Raw genomic sequence first — 13,867 nt, 5'->3', positions numbered from 1 at the left:
GCAGATCCCTACCCTGATTTTCTCCTTCTACAGTGTGCAGAATGTCCTTCTGCTTTATTACCATTTTGAAAACCTGCTCAAAAACATGTCTAGCAGAGGGAAAGAGACATCTTTAAAGTGAGCTAGTCCCAGATTTGTTGGTTCTGTTTGGAGTTTCTAATGCATTGCTTTGCTACAGATTAGGCAGGTTAGAAAAATACACAGATTACATCATGCTATGAAGTGCACATAGGTGTTACCAGGTTCCAAATAACTACCACCAAATAAAACTCCTGAAGGAAGAGGTATCACGAAGACTCAAATCACTTACTTGTACTCGTGTGACATGTAGGTACATAATACAAGCCACTAGGAAGCATATGCAGAACACCAGGAGGACAAGGACTATGGTACTCCTAGAAGAAAAAAATATAGCAGTAAAGCAATGCAACTAAAGAGTATATCTGAGCTAGCTGTATTGGTGTTTTTCTAAAGCCATTTGGTGGATCAGAGCAATGCATGTGGGATTTCCCCCCCAATATCAAACTGATGGACACAGAGGGAGTTTTCATTTTTTTTAAAACCTTCTTCCTATTGTGTTGCCAGAAATCCTTTAGTGAAATTCTCAAGAATGACAATTCAGTACTTTTTTTTTTATATAGTATCTATCAGGAACCTAGTAAGGGGATCACACAATCTCAGAGCATCAACTGTATTAGGTCTCAGGTCGTGCAACATGGTGGTGCTGACCCCTGCGCTGATATATAATGGTTATCGCAGTTCCTCTCTCTTTAACTCCTTGTGAGAGAAAGAAGAGTTATAAAGATTAGAGGTTTGTCCACTCGATCACTTATTGAATTGGATCTTAGCTGCTCCATTTCAGCTGCTCCATGCAAAGCAACCGGAAACTTAACAGATCTCAACCCTGAGAATTCCCCATGCATAGGGAAAAAATTGGGTACTGCAGAGTAGCTACAGTAACTCCTGTATCAAATTCCCTCCCATCCCCCAAAGCAGGATATGAGACTAGGAGAAAGGGGATATGGCCAGGCATTCCTACATCTTGAGGATCCTTGGCTGCTGCACTAGTCGCTTGAGTATGTGGATAGTCAGCCATAAATTACAGCATACATGCAGGTGTGCTAATTTATGCACGGGCAAGGCTGGCCCCTGGTAAGCCCCAGGATTGAGGGAGCATATAAATTGCGTAACCTTTTTATAGGCCATTGTGTCTATGTCTGTGCTCTTTATTGTCACCACCAAAAAGTTCTTGCTTTTATAGGGGTTTAGAATCCAATAGTGGAAGAAGAAGAGATTGACTGCTTTACAGTGGAATTTTTCCAAGTCACTATATGATCCCAATAAGTGTCCCTGATTTAAAATTTAGAGAAGTCCTGCAGTACTTACTGAGACATTTTTTTAAAATTGTGAGCGACTCTAGCTGGGGGTATGTTCTTTAGGACAGGAATTACTGTTTGCTATATGATTGTACAGAGCCTGGCACAATGTCTCCATTGTGACAGATATGGCCTTTTCCTGCAATATCTCTTTGGGGGATCTTAAGTCTATGCATCATTGTGGGCCAGAGATTGCAAGTATTTCCATGGAGTGGGGAAACCACCACCCTCCAGAAACTAAGAAGTGGGCAGGGAGGGGATTAGGCAAATTCACTCAGGCTGTAACAACTTCCAAGAGGTACCACCACCAGGAGAGGCTCACATTCACTGGATTTTCTAGAGACCAACACAGGCAGAAAGGACTTTTGGATAAATAGCCTGAGTTTACACTGATTCAAGACCTGCTTTCTGATCCAGCAAATGGACAGAATCTTCTGTCCAAGGGAGGCTCCAATCGTTCCTGGGAAGTGTTGGAAGGGCTTGACCTATTCATGGGGTATTCTTGTTGTGAGGAAAACATGTTCTAAACTTGTAACCACAGAAAAAACAGTGGGGGGTTAAAAGACCTGTCCACCTGCGAGAGCCCATGCTGGAGTTGGGATGATCTCTGGTAAGCTTATTAGCATGTGTGTATGTTCTTTTATTGTTTGTAATATGTTTTCTCTTTAATGCTTTTACCTTAAGAATAAATGTGCTTGTTTAGAAAGAGCTGTGTAGTAACTTAACTATGGGTAATTATGCTGGTTATAGCCTCTGAGGAGAAGGCAAAGCAGGCCTGCTGAAGCATTCTGACTTGCTGGGGAATTCACAGTGTAGGCAGGGAACTGTGCAGCCTGGAATCACTCCGATCAGGAGGAAGAGAGAGATGCATGTCTTCATCCAAAACCGATGATGGCTGATGAGCCTAAGAGTGGGTGCCCTTTCTGGACCACGGAAGGGGAACACAGGTACAGTTGCCCTGAATTGTGACATCCATGATCTGGCTGGCCTGTAGCTGCTGCCGCAATATAAATATTAATAATAATAGTAGAAAGCAGGTGCTACCATGCTTTTAAAGCACTGGCTTCTGTATGGTACAGCCTCATACCACCTTAGCTGGGAGGGGCGCATCTGCTGCATCACCCCAGAAGGTGGTGAAGCGTACAGTGTCCTCCATAGTTTGCCAGCGTAGGTAGACAGGATCATGGCCTAACTTTCCCCCACTCCTTTTGGTGAGGCAAGCACCACTTGTCTGTGCAGCCCTTTAGCTTAGTTGATCACAAGGACTGTGAAAGTGACAGAGCCTTGTCATGGTCTGTATCCCTATGTTTACCCTTTCCACAAGACTATGATAAATTTGGTACAAAGTATGCCTTGTGAGGTATCATTTGAAAACTCATAATCTGCTGAACATTACTGTCCTGGTAAAATGTGTGTGGCAACACAGTATGTAAAGTTATTAAATTCTACTGTATAAGACATGTTCAAAGTTTAGAAAAGCAGGCACAAAACAGTTCCTTAGGGACAAAAGGCAAACCAACACCTCAGCTGGGTGTTAATCAAAATCAAATGGACTATCACCAGGTTAAGCGGCCATTCTTTAGCAGGAAAGAAAAAAGGTGTGAGCGATAAATTTACATGTTGGCAAAGAAACAGCTGGAAGTTCCTGTCTCACAAACTTGTTGTTGCCTGAAGCATAGCTGAAGATGATTCTCAAAGAAGAGAAATATTATAAGAAAGGAGAACAAACTCCTCAGATTACCTCTCTCCCTTCATCTCTACTCAAGGCATCAACAATGCTTGAAAGACAAAAGAAGCATTACTGGACCGGGAAGTGATCCTGGCTGAAAGATTCAGCCAGTAAAACTGCTAGAACATGTGGTGACAGAAATCTGTTTCTTTGAATTCACTCTTATGTTTGTGTTGTGTTTTACCTTTATTTTCTTGTAACCAAATTCTGACTTTTATGCCTCATTACTTGTAATCACATAAAATCTATCTTTTGTAGTTAATAAACTTGTTTATTGTTTTTATCTAAGCCAGTGTGTGTTTGAATTGAAGTGTTGGGGAAACTCCATTTGCGATAACAAGGTTTGTGCATATTAATTTCTATTAATGAAATGACAGACTTTATATGAGCTTGTACTGTGCTAGGCAGTAGAAGACGCACACTTCTGGGGGAAAGTCAGGGACTGGGAATTTGCTGGTGTCACTCTGCTGTATATTTCAAGGGTGGCAGGCTGTCTGATTGAAGCATTCTTGCAATATAACTGGGGGTAAATTTATATGCTGGAGGCTGTGTGAGAGCAGAGAACTGAGGGGCACAGCTGCCCAAGAATCCAGGTTGTACCCTGGGGAACGTCACAAACCTTTAATAGACAGCACAGTGAGCAAAGGCTTCTTCCCCTTTATGTGCTCATGCAATGACTGACCAGAGTCTGGCTTTTAACACGGAGAAATAATATGAAAGATTTTGTTGTTGTCATTGCACGTTCCCTCTGGCAATATTTCTCCCGTTAGAGTCGTCAAGCTTTTTGTTGCTCTGTTATATTTTCGCTCCTGTTGCAATAACATGACCTACATCCTTCAGCCTCTCTTTGTGTCTACTGACCAGAATCTCCTTCGTCATCACATGTGGCTTTTGGCCATTTAAATAGCATTTCCAAGTCAAAAGTGTTGTGGGCAAGGGAGATCAGGGCTTTCCTAACAAGAATTTGCTTTTTCGAAGTTTTGCAATGTGGGCTGTGATTTTGTCACAACCTTCAAAGGAACTGCCCAAGTCAGTACTCAGAAGAAACATTGTCCAAGAACCCCTCCTGTGGATCCTGCAGAGAGTGGTACTAGTTATTTGGGAAGTGCAGCTTTTCTGTCTAAATCAGTAAATAACCAGTGCAACAGCATGGTGTTCAGTAGTGCTGATCAGCTTGTGGGCTGTCAGATTAGATGTTAACCTGAAGGTCTGACCAGATGGTCACTAAATAACTATGCCCCTTTTTATAAGAGTCTATTTCCTATATTTCCAATTCCCTATATTTTTTGTCCCCTTAAGTTCATTCTCAAGTTTCAACTGCATCTGCTATACTTTGACACTTCCTGTCCTGAACTTCTAGATGCTGCTGCTGGGCGTTACCTTGAAATTAAGTGAAGCAATTCCTAACTATGTTTTACCTACTTCAGGGAGGCCTTTTGGGGGTTAATTCCCTGATTTTTGTAACTGGCTTTGAAATCCTCAGATGAAAGAGGCAATAACCCTTTAAAGTATTATTATTATTTCAACAATAAACACGTGGCTCAGACTTTCATATTACAGAACCTTATTAAACTACAATTTAGTTTAAAACTACCAGGAAAATTTAGTAGGGAATCACTGAATTAAGAGTTAAGGGTGGGTGTCATAAGGCAGTGTTTCTCCCCAGCTTGCTAATGGCTCACTCACACCCACAGTCTCTTTTAGGCAAGATTTTATTGTCCAAATTTAACAACCAGCCAAAAGCACAGTTTCTCAGCTCACCCTTCATGTCTCAGGCTCTCATTGCCTTCCCTCCCAGGGGACTCTGGCAGTCCTGCCACTCCTGCTTGCTGCAGCTAGCTAGCTTGCTTGCTTTCTCTCTCTCTCTCGTCCTGTTCCCACAACCATCCCTTCACTGGAACTCCCTCTAACCATTTACAACCTCAGATGTAGCCCTGCCCCCTTAATTGGCCCAACTGGGAATACCTGCTTCTGCAGAGGGGCGCTTGACCTACTTCAATTGCAGGGGTCAGCCACTCCGTGACAGTGGGATTTTCAGCCATGGCCTACCTCTATTCACATTCAAAGTCCTAACGACTTGGATGGGAACAGAGTTAGCCTAATATTGAGTGCTTCTGAAGATCCCACCCTAAAAAGGATATTGTCAAAAACATTTTTTTTTTAATAATTCTCCCCACTTGCTGACTATAATAACCCCATGGAAACTTGACTCTGATGTCTGCTTCTTTACCAGTTAGAATCAATTCATGAGACTCAGTGCTAATTACTGAATTATATGAATTAGCCAATAAGCAAATGTACAATCAAAAGACAAGATACTACATCACAAAATATTCCTGGCTCTGTTATTTCTCCAGTGCAGCTTAGTTTTAAATACTTATGATAAGACTTCATAGAAAACTAGTAAATATTCTAAAAGTTAAAGGTATTAGTAATATGAGACCTCACTACAGTGCTGCTCTGCTAGTAAACCTTTGCTGAGAATTGGGGAGAGATCAACATTTTGTGTGTGTGAATTATCTAAGCAATGTCCCATTTAGCAAGTTTCTACTGTATTCTTCTTCTGCATGCATACTTTACTAATTTGTTCGTTATTAAAGGGGTTGAGCATCAGAGGTAGGATGCTGGCAATGTGAAAAACCCCCAAAGATGAGCACTGAAGCATTTGTTTTGAAACAAGCCAGCTAAAAATAATGGTGATTTTGTAGACAGGTGGAAGGGACAAGGCTGGAGTTTGGATTTATTGTTTTACCACTGAATTCAAAGTTTACCAACCTTGTCTGTATACTTTCAAAATATCCCTTCAAATGCCTTTTGTTGTTTGGGGTCTCATTTTCCCTGCTGAGTTACAGGATCTAGTAGTATGTGCTTCAGTTCTCGCTCCAGAACAGCTAATGTTTGAATCTGTGTACAAGATCCTTGAAAATGCTGTGCTTTGAATTTAAATAGCAAGAGATACTTACTGTGGGATTATTAGAAGGTAGACAAGGCCAAATAAGGCAGCTAGAATTAGTGAAAGAACTACAGCACTGGTGAAGTATTCATCCTGAAGCTGGTGGTACTGTGAATGAGAAGAGATGCACAAAGACAGTTAGTGAAGCGTCTATACCATATCTTCTGACTCTAAACTAGGAACAACTGTGGTTTAAAATAGAGTGTGCTGCTATATTTCCACATATTTACAAACGTAGCAATGAACGTGTTTTAATTCACACCCAGAAAATATCTTTAAATATTATGTATATGTAAAGGTAGCCATCCTACAGCAAAAAAAACTTCAGGACCAGACTCCAAAGAGAAACTGCTGAGCTTTATGCATCCGAAGAAGTGGGTTGTAGCCCACGAAAGCTTATGCTCTAATAAATTTGTTAGTCTCTAAGGTGCCACAAGTACTCCTGTTCTTTTTGCTGAGCTTCAGTTCATTTGCAAATTTGACACCATCAGATCAGGATTAAACAAAGCCTGTGAATGGCTAGCCAACTACAAAAGCAGTTTCTCCTCCCTTGGTGTTCACACCTCAACTGCTAGCAGAGGACCTCACCCTCCCTGATTGAACGAACCTCGTTATCTCCAGACTGAATCTTGCCTGCATATTTATACCTGCCTCTGGAAATTTCCATTACATGCGTCTGACGAAGTGGGTATTCACCCATGAAAGCTTATGCTCCAATACTTCTGTTAGTCTTAAAGGTGCCACAGGACTCTCTGTTGCTTTTTACAGATTCAGACTAACACGGCTACCCCCTGATACTTTAAATGTTATTATTCAGTATCTGATGTAGTTAAGGCTGCATGACACTTTCCTTTCTCACCCTTTGTTTCTGTACCCCATATCTTTCCCAAACATTCACCTTTCAGTCTGCAATTATTCAGCTTTGACCTCAGCCCAGAGGTGAATTGGTTACCCCTCTGATACTTGAGCAAAAAGAGTTCAGCTACTTTGTGACAGAATGGGGAGGAAAAAATAGACTTTTCCCATTATTAAGAAAAATCTTTGCTGCTTTCAAACAGCCCTTCAACTGAAACAGCTGAGGGAAGAACATTGACTTGTGGCATGGAAATACCTCTTATTGAGAGATGTGAGTGAATCCTTGGTTTTGGTGTAACAAAGGCATGAGTCTGAGAAACTAGTATGCTGCACAGGTAAAGAAGAATTTGAATATGTTTTCTCATTAAGTGCCAGATTCTGATCTCAGTTTCACCAGCACAAACTGAACTTATTTCACTCACAGTTATTCAGGATTTACACAAGTGTAACTGAGATTGGTATGTGGTGCTAAGCTTAGAAAGTGTGCAGCTACATAAGACTGCATGTGCACCATTGTAAAGTGTGCAGAGGCTGAGCCTAGGGTCCCACATGCTCAAACCCTGTGAGTCTGTAAGATGTAAGTGCACTTTGAAAGTGCACAGGTGACAGCCCTGCTATAATGCACTTCACAAACAGCTTAGGGGTTGTCTTCTGTGAAATTCTTAGGGGCAGGGCTCATCTCCTGGGGTTTAGCCCCCAAAAGTTCCAGGTTATGGAATTTACAAACTATTGCTTTTTTCTTCTTCTTCCCAAATTAATAGAACTTTGAAGCTCTTTCTATGGATTTTTGTTGTCCACACCACCCCCCACCCCATCTCTTGTCTTTGCAGTGTCTACTCCTTCTACATGGAAGCGAGGGAGTGGGAGGCACAGAGCTGGCTAAAATGGCTTTACATGACTCGAGGATTCCCTTCTCTCCAGTGGAATCCTTGGCTCCTCCTTTAGGGCAGCTTTGCAGACGCTTTCTGCTGTAAACCACACAAAATCACCAGCTAAACAAAATGTCTTTTTTAAAAGCTCTAAACATATATTTTCACAAGATTCCATATACCTTTACCCCCCAAAAGAGCTGTTCCATTTTCACTGGTAAACCTCACCCTTTTTTACAACTATACAGGAAGGGCTTGTTTGCTTTTTAAAGAATGAAAATTAAATGATTAATCTGTGGCATCTTGAAATGAATATTAATGGGTAAAAATTCAGTTTTGTGTGTGGGACACTAATCAGAGGTGACAACGTACCCTTGACTGTATGGCTTACATCTGAGGGGGAAAAAAAGGGCTACTACTACATTAGTCTAAAATCAGACCACTTCTGCCATCCTTCACTTAAAAGAAAAAAATAACCATGTGAGTTAAGACTAGGTAGGCCAGGGCTGGGTCCAGGAGAGATGAACATCAACCCCTGGCTCCAGCTTTACAGAAATTCTCCAGAAAAGATAATGTGGCCTTTTTACATGGGGTAGGCTACTATAAGGAACCACCGAACCTGTGGAGGCAAGTGCCTCTGCATGGATCCTGAGCCTCCCGCATATGTCCCTACGTATGGGCCCTGCAGCCTACTACGCAGGGCAGGAAATACAATCCCCATGCTCCCAATGGAATGACAGGGGAGGAAATCCACAAAGGAATCATCACTGGGATTTTCTCCTCTTTAGCCCCATCCTGTGGATTTCTGCAGGAGCGAGGTGTCAGGCCTTGTAATATTGTTTAAAGATAATGAGCAAAATTTGGACCTTGTCTACGAAGGTGCAACTCCATCTGTCCAATTATCTTTGGTCAGTGAACCTATTCAAATTCTCACTTACTTTATGCTCACGTTCAATTTGTTTATACTTGAGGGTAATGAAATTCAAGTCAGCCATCTCGGACTCAGTTTGCCGGGCCTCTATCAAACGGCTGATGTATCTGTTTACTCGAGTTCCTGGGGTGGTGTATACCACATTCGTAGAAAAAGAGGAACGATTCCTGAGTTTTTCAGAGGCTGTTCTTAATGCTCTCCTCTGCAGCAGAAAAGAAAACAAGAGGATGACAGCTATTCACTGCAATGACATTATCCGTGACTGAAAATGTCTCATCATTTGTATTGCCAAGTCCCCAGTCAGCATCAGGAATCTGTTCAGCTTAGCAAATACAAATTTGTAGACAAATACATGAAAAGACATAGTCCTTGCTCCTGTCAAGTTACAGTCTAATTACAAATTAGTTACAATTTCTCAGGTAAAATCCTGGCCCCACTAAATTCCACGGCAAAACTCCCATTGACTTCAGTGGGGCCATGATTTCACTCCTCATCCTTAAAAATCCCTCTACATATTGTCCTTGACAGCACTCTACTCTGCCACTGTGGAGAAAGCCAGCTCATCCCAGATCAGGGTGACTTGATCAGCAAGGTAACAAGAAAATTGATCACAAATGAGAAAAACTCAATTCTGTGGCTTAGCGGAGACAACTCAAATTAACCTAGACTGTCCATGCTTCTGAACAGTTCTGCTGTTCAGGACGACATGGATGGGATCGTATTTGCAAAGCAATTTTTCTTCACCTTCTCCACATCCACAGCATAAGACTTTGAATAATTTTACACCAGAAGTTTAGCCACAAATATAGGGATAATGAAGGGATTCCCTTATAATAATATTTCCTCTGTTACCATTTCTCTTGCGTTACTCACTCCTGTGGCTGCTGTCCTGCAAGCCTGGGCCTGGCTCCCTGCTCCAGGTGTTGCGACCTGATGCATGGGATGACTGCGCCACTCAAGTTTGGCCTGGCTGTGCCCCTGTCATGCCTATACAGAAGGGCTCAACCTATTTCTACATAGTCAGAAACATATTTCCTTTATGAAACATTTGCAGGTGTCAGGGAAGGCCATTTAATACATTAGGTTATGACTAATCAGCTTGGGAAAAAAAACCCAGATGTCTACCACCTAGGATATAATAAGAATAATCTTTCCTGTCACTATTAGAAACTTGTTACAAGGTCTCAGTGCAGTGCTGTCAATGTTTAATAGCCCACTTTTTAAAAGGCTATATACCTAGAAAATATCTCTGAGATTTTACAATTCCCTTTCAAAGTCACAGCTCAGGTGACAAAGGTGACCAGCTAAATGTATGGAGAATGAATAGATGTTTCTTTTCTTACTGTGTGTGAAACAGGAGGGGCAGCTCTTCTTAAAATCAAAATGAAACACAACACACAAATAAACACAGGTCAGCAGCTAGTTTACTAACACACATAAGCAGACTTCCCTGTAAAGTAGATATATGAAGCTAGTGATCAGTCAGGAAATACTACAGACCAGTGGCTTGGTTCAGGAGTGGTCCCTGATAAGTACTGGAAGAGAGTCCAAAGCATAAATAAAATATCTTTTCAGTTCTCTCACTGTTTTCTTGTTCTCATATTTACACTATAGTATTGGTGCTAAATGCTTATGACACAGCTAAAATACCTACTTGAGTTTTGCCTTTTGAGTTTAATATATTGAATAAGCATGTAATCTGAAGGGCCACTACGTTAACATGTACTTAAAATTCCAGTTAACACACACAAATAGATGTGTCATTTCAGATGCTTATATTTTGGTGCCTAATAGTTTTGCTTTCTAAACTAGATTTTGCAGGCTGTTTTTTCAATTAAGTGACCTAGATTTTGTTTGAGTTTTCTGTTGAAGAGAATTAAAATGGAGTGAGCTATTAGCCCATAAAATCAGCTACTGTGCACATATACCTACTTTTTCATTTATTTTCTAACATGCATTTTACCTCTTTTTTCATGTTACAGACTTTCATGATGTCTCAAGTTTTTGCAAGGTAAAGTATTTTGTCAGAGAATTTTTTTAACTTTATTGTAGCACAGATGCAGATAATACTGGGTCAGCTTCAAAGAATTTTGAGCTGTATATGGCTTTCATGATTTAAGGAATAATGATCTCTGAAGGAAGCCTGGAGAGCAGGTTGGTTTGTATAAATTAACCTCTTACATCATGTTCCCTGAGATAAGAGTCCCATATAAGTTGCAAACACTTGACACACAACTAGGTAAGTTAAATATAACATTATAGCAGTGACTTTGAATGTTCTGACTGTGGGGAATTTAAGCCAGTTCCCTAACATACTATAGGTTTTGTATGTGTACTATGTATACACGCACACACAAAAAAAGACTAAATTGTCACATAACTTTTATAGAATAAACATAGATTTTTCAAAATACTCAAAGAGCGTTTAAAAGACGTAATTCAGAGCAATGATGTCATGTGTGAGTTACTATGTGAGTTACGCTATTTCTATAAATGGTAAATAAAGGCTGCAATAAGAGATTTAAACCAAAAAGAGCTGCTTTTTTAATTTTTGTGTTTCTGTCAGTACTGGGAGAAACAAAATTTTCACGAACAGGAAAGTTCTAATACTGCCAGAAAGGCAGATTTGACGTTTTTCAAAATGTATCTTGTTTATATCAGAGTAAGTCCAAGACATAGTTCAAATCCCAATGAATGAACTTCCTGTTCTACCGCAGTTGACATACAAGCAGTAAACTATGTAACATTGCCACCTACTGGCAAAATAAATGACCTGACAACTCTTCCAATCTTTTGGTTTCAACACCAAATCAGCTTTATGATTCATGGTTACCATTCACATTTTCATATAGAAATGAATAGGCATACAAATATACTTACTTTCTGTATGCTACTGCATGTACAATGCTATCAGCTGAAAACTGTGGAGGACTCCAGGGATTTGCAAAACAGCTGTTTGAAATTTCTGCAATGGCCTCAGGGACTCTTTTCTGAAGGACAAGTCCCAGATGGTAGCCAGTTGTGAAATGTGTGTGCACGCACTTGTATGGGAGACTCTGCACCTGAAATCTGCTACACTTAAGCTTTGTCTATACTGGGGAAATTCTGCAAAAGTTTCTCATCATTGCTAGCAGTTCAGCTCCAGGACTAGTGGGAACACTGGGATCCCTAGCACAGACAGCACGCCTGGTGCCATTTGCCTTTTCAAAAGCCAAGTCAATTTACTATGCTCTAATTTACCTGGTGCTTGAAATGTACAGATAAGGCACCTGTGGCTGCCTCAGGATTAAAGCTGCTATTACCTACTGAGCAAAAACCATATTAGCAACGATGGGGAATTTTTTCTAGACAAGGGTTTATTATATTGACAGCACTTATGTAGTAACAACCTGTTTTGGTTTAGTTTGTGAGACAACATGGAGCAACAGACATTTTAAAAGCACACATTCAAGGACCTCAGAGAATCCTTATTAATTACCTTATCATCATCCTCACATGTCATGACATTGGAGAAAGGTATCTCAGCTTTGAACATCTTACGACAATGCATGAGCTGGACCAGCAGGTAGCAGACTGTTTTGAACTTCATTCTTTTGGCAGGCTTTATGTCTGAGAGAATCAGTCCTGGAAATATCTGTCAGGCAATTAAAAATATGAAAAAGATACAGGTTTACATACATATAGACATACCTACATACACATATCCCATCCAATGATCAGAATAAGCATGAAAATATTGTGATCAAACAATGTATTTTATTATATGCCATATTTTCTTAGGGGTAGAATACTTCTCCTTTTTATATCTAGTATATAGAATATGTTTAACAAATTATCTTTAAGCACAACAGAACTAATATTTAAAAATTGAGTTTCTATAGAAACTAAGAGTATTAAAACCCATTAGCGACTGATGTAGAAGAGAGGCATTATTTGTATTTCTTCTTCTACTTTATATTCATTTGATTTAATAACCATTTTCCCCATGAAAATAAAAGCAGCACGTAAGAAGTATAAGCATGAGTGAGCTTTTCTGTTCATTCCTTTTCTTTTTAGAACATTCCTGTCATGTTCTACTTACCTTCACTCTCCCATTTTAGCAACTAGAGTTCTGGTTCCAGGATACTCGCACGCATCCATGGAACCATGATCAAGCAGGGAACCGGGGGACCAGGGCCGGCTCTAGGTTTTTTGCTGCCCCAAGCAAAAAAAATTTTGGCTGCCCCCCGTCCCAGCCCTGGGCTCCTCGCCGCACCCCCCTGCTGCCCCAACCCTGAGCTCTCACCCCCCCCACCCACATCTCCCTGCCGCCCCAGCTCTGGGCTCCCCCCTACCCCCACACCATTGCCCCCCACACACACCTCCTGCCGCCCCAGCCCTGGGCTCTCTCCCCTCCTCACCCCCCACCCCCACCTGCACCCTCCTTCCGCCGCAGCCCTGGGTCACTGGTAACTCGCTCCCCGGGCAGGTCATTCAGCAGGAATTTTAGATGTGCACAGAACACAGACAGGACTGGTTCCCGCATGGTTACAGAACTGCAGTAAAGTGGAACAATTTTCAGCTTGTGTGATTGGAGGATATCTGGATGCATATTATAAGACTGTCCTACATAAATGAGGAAAAGTTGAGGTGCTTTATTATTCTTTTGTTCCACTCTCTCTTTCTATGGGGGATTTGCCAATGCAATATCACTGTCTTCCTTTTAAACAAACAAACAAACAAAAGGCAATGGCTATTGAAAATAGCAATTCCAGTCCTAATAACCACTGGGAAGCATTTCTTGCTCAATTTTATCCTACTTTTTCTACAGCAAGTTACAGTGGATCAGTATATTTGATTTGGGAGAAATGAAGTAACAGGTGCCCAAACTGAGCTTGAGCACTCCTGAATTTTGAGGTGTTCAAATCTGGAAGGCAGGTGCTGGGGGGGGAGGGGGGGCTGTGGCTCCGCAGGGGAGCACGGCAGCTGCGCAAAGCCAGACACGCTGGTCTGAGTGGCATGGTAAGGGGACTGGGGGGTTGGAGAAGGGGTTGGGGGTTCCGGGCGGGCAGTCAAGGGACAGGGAGCAGGGCGGGCTGGATGGGGTGGAGGTTCGGGGGGGCAGTCGGGGCAGGGAGAAGGGTGGGTTAGATGGGTCAGGGGTTCGGGGGGGGG

The 13,867-nt window shown here is 41.5% G+C and overlaps 1 protein-coding gene across 1 annotated transcript in view; it reads right to left on the bottom strand.

Annotated features, from left to right (window-relative positions):
* Positions 1-13,867, bottom strand: part of LOC113407031 (adenylate cyclase type 1-like) — a 220,507-nt gene that overhangs the window by 36,108 nt on the left and 170,532 nt on the right. Inside the window, exons 9-12 of the mRNA XM_026654114.1 lie at positions 12,192-12,347; positions 8,721-8,915; positions 6,069-6,166; positions 311-395 (exon numbers count right to left, since the gene is read on the bottom strand). Coding sequence (XP_026509899.1) covers positions 311-395; positions 6,069-6,166; positions 8,721-8,915; positions 12,192-12,347 — 534 coding nt within the window. The remainder of the gene's footprint in view (positions 1-310; positions 396-6,068; positions 6,167-8,720; positions 8,916-12,191; positions 12,348-13,867) is intronic.

Source organism: Terrapene carolina, unplaced genomic scaffold, assembly GCF_002925995.2.
Source record: "Terrapene carolina triunguis isolate 2854851 unplaced genomic scaffold, T_m_triunguis-2.0 Scaffold180, whole genome shotgun sequence".
Classification (NCBI taxonomy): Eukaryota; Metazoa; Chordata; order Testudines; family Emydidae; genus Terrapene; species Terrapene triunguis.
Note: the sequence above shows the minus strand (reverse complement) of the source record. Positions and strands in the feature narration are given on the sequence as shown.